The sequence below is a fragment of the Protopterus annectens genome, chromosome 2.part1 (genome assembly GCF_019279795.1).
Source record: "Protopterus annectens isolate FY-2018-M chromosome 2.part1, PAN1.0, whole genome shotgun sequence".
In the NCBI taxonomy this organism is placed as follows: Eukaryota; Metazoa; Chordata; order Ceratodontiformes; family Protopteridae; genus Protopterus; species Protopterus annectens.
The window spans coordinates 1490939956-1490950145 of NC_056729.1; the positions used below are offsets into that span (position 1 = coordinate 1490939956).

A 10190-nucleotide genomic window follows, 5' to 3' on the forward strand; every position below is an offset into this window, starting at 1 on the left:
GCTGGTGCTTCATGGTACTTTATTAAGCAGTGGAAGTAGGTATTGATGTTTTTTTTAAATATTTTGTGCTAACTATGGTTTACAAACTTGCTGTAACTTCTGTAGTACCACTGCAGCTAGTCACTTTGCATGGGAACTGTGAATGGCTTCCTTGCTTCTAGTATCTGGATGGCCAGACAACATTTTTCTTCGTAAGTACACCTATGGAAAAAACATTTTGGCCATTCAGAATACAACAGGGAATTATACTTCTACTATTGTAGAAGATTTGTTTTTAACAAGAGATTTGTCAAACAACTTTTCAGTACAATGGTAATTTCAGAAGAGGCTATATACCCAGTTGAGTATAATTGAAACTGGTTTGCTTAAAATCATAGATGAAAACTATCTCCTGAACTGAATTGACAGTCTGTCACTTCCCACAACACACACACACACACACACACACACACACACACACACACACACACACACACACACACACACTTCACAAAGTACAACTGATTCAAGTGAAAACAATTGCAATACTAATCAAAGTTGTAGAAAGACCTAGACTTGCCAAGGGTACTATCAGCCATCATTTTATCACAATCAGTGTTTAGCATTTAACAGGATGAAGAAAAAACATAATGGAACTAGAATTACAAAATGAGCATCCAAATGGGTCTTTAAGAAAAAGTCAGGCCCCTCCTACTATAAATAGTTATCTCAAAAAAATCTTGAACTCTTTCAGATGTCACATTAGTCACATAATGTCCCAAAAAGCATAAGTAAAATAAGTGTTCAAAGATCTCAGCAGAGGAAAAAATGAAAAAATGTGAACCAAACAGCCATATTTGGCAGGTTACTGTAATCATCAAGAGACAAATTTTCATTACAAAATTATCCATTTGGAATCCAATCATTTAAAAAGACCTCAAGCATCCTTAAGTACAGCAGAAGCAACCTAGCCAGAAATACACTGTTGAAGGAACTAAACATTTAAAACAAATAAATAAGACATATTGTTATGATATATTTATATCACAACATATCCCCTACCTCTGGAATAAACTTCCACTACATGTTAAGTACACTAGCATTGATGCCACCTTCAAAGTAAACCAGATAATTAGATTAGGAGCTTTGAATACCCCCACCCCCCAAGGTCTAGCTTGTGTCACCCTCGTTGAGGTTGGAGGTAACTTCTGAATATAGGTTATTGGCTAGGCTTGTAATTGTCTGCAGATTGGTTGCCTAGTACCTACAAGAACCCATAAACAAGAATGCAATTAAGAAACATCAATGCTATCAGCAAATAGTGAAACATTTGGTTCCTCCAATCTACCCAAAAGCGCCTTTGCCAACCTTACTTTCTAACTCTGTTAAAGATGGACTCCAGCTCCACAGTACATTATTTAACAATGCCTGCATTAAATAGTAACAGATATTAATAATTATTCTTGTACAATTATTAGCAAGGTGTTCTCTTCACAATTCCCATTTTACTACTTACTTGGCCTGCAGCTGCAGTTCCTATTTGGGATGTTCAGCTACTCATAGTATTACAATAACACAATATCATAACCCCATCAAGAAAATGAGGTAGGTGGACCAGAGGAAATGTAATCCATGTACCTCTGATGCCTCAAGTGACTCTCTGTTTGTACTGCTTATCTGTATATTTTATACATGGTCAAAATTCCAATTTCATCACACTTTCAAATAGTTTGTTCAGTTCTAAAAAGGTATTCAGAGTATAGTCTGCTTGATCTTTCTGTATTTATATTGCATTATATTTGCTGCCATCTCTTTAAAACATGACAACCTTATCAGCTGCCTTGAATATTGGTATCCTTAAATAAATTAAAATGAATTAAATATATATACTTATTTTTAGCCATGTTTAGCAAAAAATAACTCTCTTGTCTAGTATGTGGTCTATATAACATACAGTAGCTTAAAGTATAGCATTTCCAGTTAATTTTGAAGCTCAAAATACTTTATTGAGATATGGTTTTTAATATTTTAGTTTGAATTAATATTCATGATTCATGACCAGTCTCATCTGGCTTTCCAGTAATTTAAATCAATTTCCTACATGTGCCAATCACACACTAAATGGCAGCTTGCCTCCTTGTCACAAAGGTTTCTGAAATAGAGAGTATCTGAAAAGGCAGCTAGATTACACCTTGCAAGCATCATGCCCCCTCCCCCTTGCGTGTGATCAGAAAACTATGATCAGTTAATGACCCGGGTGCTAGAAGAGCCAGCAAGGGAGGACAGAAGTGAATGGCTGATACTGGTCTACTGACCTGGGGGGAGACAGGCAAACTGATAAGTAGTACTGCTGGGTGAGAGTCACAGGTGCACTGTAAATAGGATTAGTTGCATACACAACAGCACACAAGCATCAGGGGACAGCTATGTGCAACTTAATGCATCAGGCTGCCCCAAGGCTCTAGGTATTAGGCCAGAAAATAAGTAATTTCTCTACAACTGCCAGGATGATCAACCCTCCATCCATCCATCTGTCCACAACCCCTCCATGAATCCGTTTTTGTCTCTTAAGCACCAGTATCCATAAGCAGTTAATGGAATTTAGATCTCCAATGAAGAAGGGGACCATTTCCAAGAGGAGGAGTGGGCTATAAAAACTGACAGAATACAGAAACAAAAGGCAAACCGATCATAACAGACAGTGACAGCTAATATTATCCAGCATGAGAAGAAAGACCTAGAAAAATACACTTTAGGTCTGATTTTGTCTGAAGCATTCCTGTATCACGTACAAAATGGTCTTTATTTTATTTGTAAACCAGGGTAGTTCACTGCTCCATATACATCTTTTTCAGACTCAACCTTTCCTTAGATTCACATACGTAAGACAAATGATGAAACTACAGGAACCAAACCCCTGATGCACAAAAAGCAGATTAACAGCTCACAGCTTTAAACAACTGTTCTTTCAACAGTAACAACTCTTTGAATCCTAAAATAATGCTGCATGCATGTGCTATATTCTTTTATTCCAAAATTGTATAAAGTCCTGCACTGTAGGAGACATTTTCTAGTGATATTTGGTAAAATATTTGTTTCAGATTATTCAGTTTCTTAAGATCTGTCACTGATTTACAAGAGCTGAGGTAAGACACTATATTTTCTATAAAAATAAATTGATCCAGTTTAATTCCATCACTCAAAATTTTCATTATGATTTATATTTTGTAAGTCTGTGTAGATTTACTGTTCTCTGAAGTTACAATATTCTGTAATCCTTTCTACTACAAAAGTTCCACTTTGATCTAACAACTTTCTACATTTATAAGTGCAATATTTTAAATATGTTCCTATGTTTGCCCCCCCCCCCATTATTTTAGATAATTATACATTTCAGACTCTACCTCTAACAATTCAAGAAAGTGCTAATATATATTTACTTCAGCAGCTATTAGAATGAATGTGCTAGAACAGAAAGTATGCTTTATTTGTACTTTTTAACTTCTATCCTTGTATTTAATGCACAGAAACTATATTCTAATAGTGTCTCCCTGCAAATGTTACTGTCAATGTTGTTGGTCATGGCTGAAAAGGATCACTTGATCGGCCCACTTACCCAGTTGAAAAAGCAAGTAAATAAATACATACATACATACGTACATAGATGTATTGTTGAAAAACACATTTGTTTATACTGAACTAATTATGTGTATTTAAAAATAATCTGGAATGTATGTTATTTTCATTTTTCTGCTGTACATTCTATAAATCACCCTTCCTGTTTAGTGTAAATATCTATCTATTAAATGTAATTCTAATGCTACGGAGCCTTTCTCCTTGGGGCTCCACTGAAAAGGTATCAAAAGCCCAGTTGGACTATTCTGGTTAGCAAACTGAAAATAAATAAATTCTTAATACATTATTCCACAATGTGAAAATCCCTCTTCAACATAAATTACTGCTTACCCTGTATAACCTGCTTAGGTTGAGTCACATATTTATGTCTAAAAATATCCACATTTGTATCATTAAGAGGTGACATTTTATACCTGTTAAATGAGAGTTTTCAAACATATATCATGTATATGTAATGCTTGTTTTAATAAACGTTGTACTTACAAACTGCTGGTCTGTAATGTGCAGTAAAGACTCAGAAGATATATATGATTAAATATTTTATTAAATTATATGAAATGATTTGGCACAGATGATTGTTCCATGGTGCACAGTTTCCCACATCTTTAACAGTTCTTCTGGGCTCAGTTTATGGACTACCAACAGACCTCTATATAAGCAGGGATCATTGTTCATTGCACTGTTCTTACGCTTAACTATTCCAAAGGTCTTAAACCCTGGATGGGGTTCAGGAAGGACACCTATCTTTTGCAGACACATTCCTAAAAAAACATCATCTATAGGGTAGAGTTGGATCTCTTCTGAAACTGTAAACAACTTTTTAGCCAAGGTAGAGGCCATTAAGAACCCCCCTCCACCAGCATAAATGGGATAAAGTTTATTATCATACAATTCTTTGGGAACATAATACTTACTCTGCCTACTCCTAATAGGAATTGCTTTAGCAATAGTGTCCCCAATAAAAAGATTTGAAACTTTGTTGTGGTCTTTTTTGAAATCAATAAAATCTAACAGGTTCTTAGTATGCAGAAATATGTCATCATCACCTTTAAATATGAACTGGACCTGGTGACAGTAGATTGAAAACCATCTAAGAAAATTGATCTCTTTAAGAGTTAGATTGAAAAAAGTGTCCATAAAATCCCACTGCAGGATGTCACCATATAATCTGTCCTCATACTCTATCAATTGTTGAAGGTTCCTGACGTCTTTTCCCATGCTTGGTATCCCCAGAAGAAACAAAGTCCTAATTTTTTTTCCATACACATTTTGTTCTTTGCCCCATGTTTTTCTTATTGCTTCCCTTCTGTCATGCTGCTCAGTCATTGACTTAATCACTATCAGTAAGTAAATGTCTCCCTGACATTTCTCAGGATGGTTGTGAAGCATTGGGAAATACCTGCAATGTCTGTACAGCACGTACTGTTGAAATCTAACATCTAATCTCTTGAACCAGTCCTGCGCCTTCAGTGATGAGTTTTCAAAACACTGCTGTCTTCTAATGTCCCAGACTGAACTAGTTAGGTTTGAAGTATTCAGAAAAGAGCCGACTGCAGCACCCTCTAGAAGGCTAGCTGATGCGCTGTTGTTATAGCTGAGACTGTTACTCTTCCAAAAAGTATTCTCTGACTGAGGTAACAGTCCAGAGGCAACCCTTAACGTCTGTTCTGTCCTCTTTAACCGTTCATCGGCCATTTTCAGCTTGTGGATGGTAACTACGGTGCCAACGACAAAGAAAAAACTCAGTAAGGTCTTCAACACCCTCCTTCTTCTGAAGTAGCACTCCATGGCTCTCTCGTTCAGAAAGGAATTGTGCTAAACCAAACGTTCCACATCGGAATTCTCTGTTTACCAGTATTCTCTCATCACAGAATAAATCCTTTCAGTCGTATTCTGTATAGGAACTGGCAGCATACCAAACTGCCAAGAAGGAAAGACAGAAAGCACATTAAGAAAACGTAAATCGATGTAACCCAGACGAAACATAACGGATTCTACTGTGGGGGAAAAATGCAGTTTCTTTACATTTCACAGCTTGGTTCAGATTAAATTTAAAACGTGGAAATTGTCGTTTAAAACCAGGTAACGTCTTCCTGTTAGACGGTTGTAAAGCACTCAAGCTTTTCTGTGCTGCCGGCTTTGTACACTTCCTCTGTGACTTAATAATATGTCTATTTGTTCCGTTACAGCTTTTGCTTAGGTGGACAGTTACCAAGGTTGGGTTCCTGTATGTCTTTCATATTTCTTTCGCTTACACTTTGGGCATCCTCTGTATGACTACTTCTGTTCACATCTAGCTGCCTGGACCCGATACCCCTCTAACTCCCGCCCATTTCTAAGTCTCTCCTCCCATACTGAAAATTGTATGAATAAAAAAGTCAGTGCCACAAAAGAACAGATGACCAAAGAAAAAACACCATGCAGACGCTAGTTACCACATTTAATACATTTCTGTTGTTTAATGTTGCATCTACGAAAACTTGCTTCTGTAGCACTCGTGAATCTGAGTGAGAAATGCCTACGGTTTTTTTTTCTGGGCACCCGTGAATCTGAGTGAGAAATGCCTACGGTTTTTTTTTCTGTTTTTTTTTTAACTGTCTATATGCACCTACAAAAGCCAATTCCGAAAGGAAACTCACAGAATAGTAAAATGTAGTATGGAGTGTTCATTTTCACAGATTATTTCTTGGCTAACATTTTAATAGCTAGCGTTACACTATCTGCCTTTCATAACCTGTTTCTGTGTTTTTCGGTTTCTTACGGGGGTACTTCTTGTCGCTCAGCCCGGGAAGGTTTTTCCTTTGGGTGTTTGGATATGCCCATATGCATCTACAAGTACTGGGGACGGTGTCGGGCGCGGGGGCGCGCGCGTGGTAGGAAGCGATGGACTGCTTACCCTCTCAAGTATACGTAATTATGAGGAACGTTTCTCGTTTGGAGTATTAAAACAGTCTTGTTCGTGGAAGTTCCACAGTGAAGGGCTCTGTCACACATTCAGTGTCAGCATTTTTTAACTGATATCCAAGATAAATACAAATCAATCATACTAATTCATTAAAATAACTATTATATAATTAAATATATCAGATTTTCACTATCCCATGAGATTCCTAGATAGAGATGTTCGTAAACTGTTAGGGTGCGTTCCACATTTTGCCCATTTGTCCCACATTATGTAAGGTAGTGTTCCTCATTCTGGAGATGCTAAATTGAGAGCTATGATCGAGTGGTCTCTTCAGGACAGATTTTCTTTATTATTCCCCTTAAATTATGGAATGGACTGCTATCCCCTGACCCTGAAGAGGATAAAGTGAGCATTAGAAAACTAGGGATGACTTTGTTCACGATCCTTAAGTATTATCTGTAATAAAGGGTTGGATATTCCTCTTCTGGGCTCGTATATCTCAACTGTACAGATTTTCGCAGAATGTCCAGAATACATTTTTGCCTCGTATTTTTGGTCCATTTTTCATATAATTGTGGTTTTCTGGCAAATTATTGGCACGTCATTAAAGTCATACAGTGGGCACAAAGCCTGAGGCTGAAGACAGAAAATAATGACAGACATTTGAGTTTCCAACTTCAGACCCTTCAGAAAATTCATGTTAAAGCTAAACCTGTTATTCTATTAACTTTCTACATTTGTAAGAGCAATACTTAAAAACTGTCCCTATTTTTGGGTCTTTGTTCCCCCATTATTTATTGCTTTGCACAGACTTCTTGCTCTAAGAGGTTGAGAGGTATGGTAAACAAGTTATTGCTTACAGCTTTCCTGATCTTAATGCATCTGTAATTCTAGTCAGGTCATGCCTTGATAGAGCAAGAAATATTAATAAGGCCTAAAATATGGGGGCAGGGGCAAACATAGGAACACATTTTAAATATTAGTCTTATAAACTTATGAAGGTCACTAGATTAACAGGGTTTGCAGTGTCATGCATTTTCTGAAGTATATGAAGTCTGAAACTCAAATGTAATTATTTAATTACTTCAATCCTCAGTGATTTGCCACAGAACCACAAACTTTAATGAGGAACATATCAAAAATATGAGGCAAAAATCTGGACATTCAGTGAAAATCTGGACAGTTGAAAGGTATGGTCTCTGTAACAGTTAATCATAACATTTGGATTCACCTACTTTATGCTGTCTTTTTATCCAGAGATAATTTTCATCATATCTGTTTTTGGCCTTATAAAGGTCTTTGTGGTCTGGCACAACAATAAGAAATGGATAACAGAGAACAGGATAAAAATGGATAAAGACAAGGAAGGTAACAAGGGTGAACTGCCAAAGCTCTAAACAAATAAATATATTTACCAGATCCAGTACAACAACAGGGGAAGGAAGGTACATGATATTCAAATAACTCCCCAAAGCAGGTATATATATTATCACCCATCAAAAATACTACAAACATAAAACCACATCTATCAGTATCTTATATTTTTCTTTTTTCTTTTTCTCACCTCCAGCACCTTCTAAATTCAGGCCAATAAAGCAAAACCGCACTAGCTGTAGACATGATAAATGATTCCCCGTTTTTATGAGCAGTGCAGCATAAGGGAATAGTTTAAACATTCTCTGGAAACACTGTGCTTGCAAGAACCTGAATCCTGTAACATTAGTTGTTGTTTTTCTTTCAGCTTTTCCCGGTTAAGGGTCGCCACAGCGGAACTCCGGTCCACTAAGGATTGGCAGTAGATTTTTACGGTGCCGAGGTGCCAGCTCGATGCCCAACCTTCAACGAAGGCATATAACATTAGTCTGAATGTAAAATATCCAAACAAAACAAAGTAAAACTCAGTTTCCATATTCATGTATGTTGGAGTTATATGCCTTCCTACCTCTCTATCTTTTTCTTTGTCTGACAACTGCATTATTCGTTTGGCTTAAGTCTGCATGTATTCTGACTTCAAGAGTCTTATGTTTTCATAGTACTACAATACTGGACCCTAACGGGTAGTACCAGAGACTTTTTTCAGCTACGTTTGCTCCTTATAGTACATTCATTTCTGCTTTTGCTTAATATTTAATATGGGAAGGAACCTTTTAATGGTACTGATAAAGTGGTTGTATTGTATCACATATATGCATCTTGGCTTAAGTTTAAATTTTCCTGTGCCTTAAATAAATCTGAATATCCTGTGCCTGAGTCATCCTGCATTCTGTGGTATTTGACATTTAGCATTGCAATTCATTCATTAATTCATTCTGATTGTCATGGTGTTTTGTAGTTTAACCAACATTTGCCATTTCCTGCTACTAAAAATGCATATACTGCTTTTGGAACATGCATCAGAGATAATGTTCTACTGTGTTGCATGGAAAACATTTGGCAAAACTCTCTCTCTCTCTCTCTCAATCTAGGTTGTGGATTTGGGTCACTGCAAATAAATTAATTTATTATTCCGATTGTATGTTCTGAGTCAATAAAGACAGGAAAGGTCTGCTTTCCCTTTGTACTCTTGATGTGCCTTATCAGTAGTATCTTGTACTGCATAAACAAAGATTTCAAAATTATTATCACACGAGTTAAATGTAGAAATCTCATGGCCAGATGAAGAAACAGTTTATGGAATGGACAATACAAAATGCCATGTGAAAGGACACAAATGAGCACCATTTGGTTCATTAATGCACATTGTCTGAACCCGGGAAAGTTGGAGAACGCCATATTCAGATTGTCATGGAAGTGTGACTAATAGCATGGTACCCATGATTTAGAAATGTGACAGTGTGATGTGAAGCTGATATAATGTATAAGTAAAACTGTTGGATCATACAAAAGTATTGACATACCAAAGGCAGAATGCTTCCATCTGAAGAGAAAATAGCACCACGGAAGTGGACTGCTTCTCTTGACACCATGCAGAAGGCAAAGCAACCAACACCCCCATGGTGTTAGTGATGCTGTCAATAATCTTAGATGCCTTTCCCTGCAGCAGCTATCCATTTAGGGTATTATTGAACACTACAGACATGATCAAGAAGTTCTACAAGCAGTTTGTGATGTATGTGATAAATGATTGCAAAGAGTCTGTGGGGAAACCCTATCCCACTCCAAGCCAAAATATGCTTGAACATTTTAAAAGCATAGTCAGTGCTTCTCATGCTGCAATCTTCATGCTGTTTGATTAATTTTAGACATAGTGATGCATCACAGTACTAAATAATAAAGTTCTTACTGATAGGGAGTGAATGGTGGGTTCTTTTAGCAGATTTTTTTTTAAGATCACCAATTTACATACCATGATTCTTCATAAATTACAATAAAAGTACTATCTGGTCTAGATCCAGTTATGTGATAAGAAGGGGTAAGCGCTCCTGTCAAGTGCAAGGTTGTATACAGATTGGATAATCAAGAATATATGTGCTTGATTCCCAGGTTGTGAGTATGTTGCATGCACATAGCACGTGCAATCTCCACTGGCTGTTCTAGTGCTCATTGAATCTGCATGAAGAACCAACTTGCTGAGCACAGCTCGATGAAGTTGAACTCTCTGATTTCTGTTTGCCATATGCATCAACAATGATTCCTTTCTTTATAGAAATGTCTCCTTTTTTCATGTTTG

The 10190-nt window shown here is 36.8% G+C and overlaps 1 protein-coding gene across 1 annotated transcript; it reads right to left on the reverse strand.

Annotated features, from left to right (window-relative positions):
- Positions 1–4141: 4141 nt before the first annotated feature.
- Positions 4142–5924, reverse strand: LOC122794504 (UDP-GlcNAc:betaGal beta-1,3-N-acetylglucosaminyltransferase 7-like). The gene has a single exon (XM_044062949.1). It carries the CDS (start codon positions 5401–5403, stop codon positions 4159–4161), a length of 1245 nt encoding a protein of 414 aa, XP_043918884.1. The 5' UTR covers positions 5404–5924; the 3' UTR covers positions 4142–4158.
- Positions 5925–10190: the final 4266 nt, after the last annotated feature.

Bases quoted from the DNA above. Each gene is read 5' to 3' on its own strand.
- LOC122794504 (XM_044062949.1), bottom strand. From the start codon at position 5,403: ATGGAGTGCTACTTCAGAAGAAGGAGGGTGTTGAAGACCTTACTGAGT.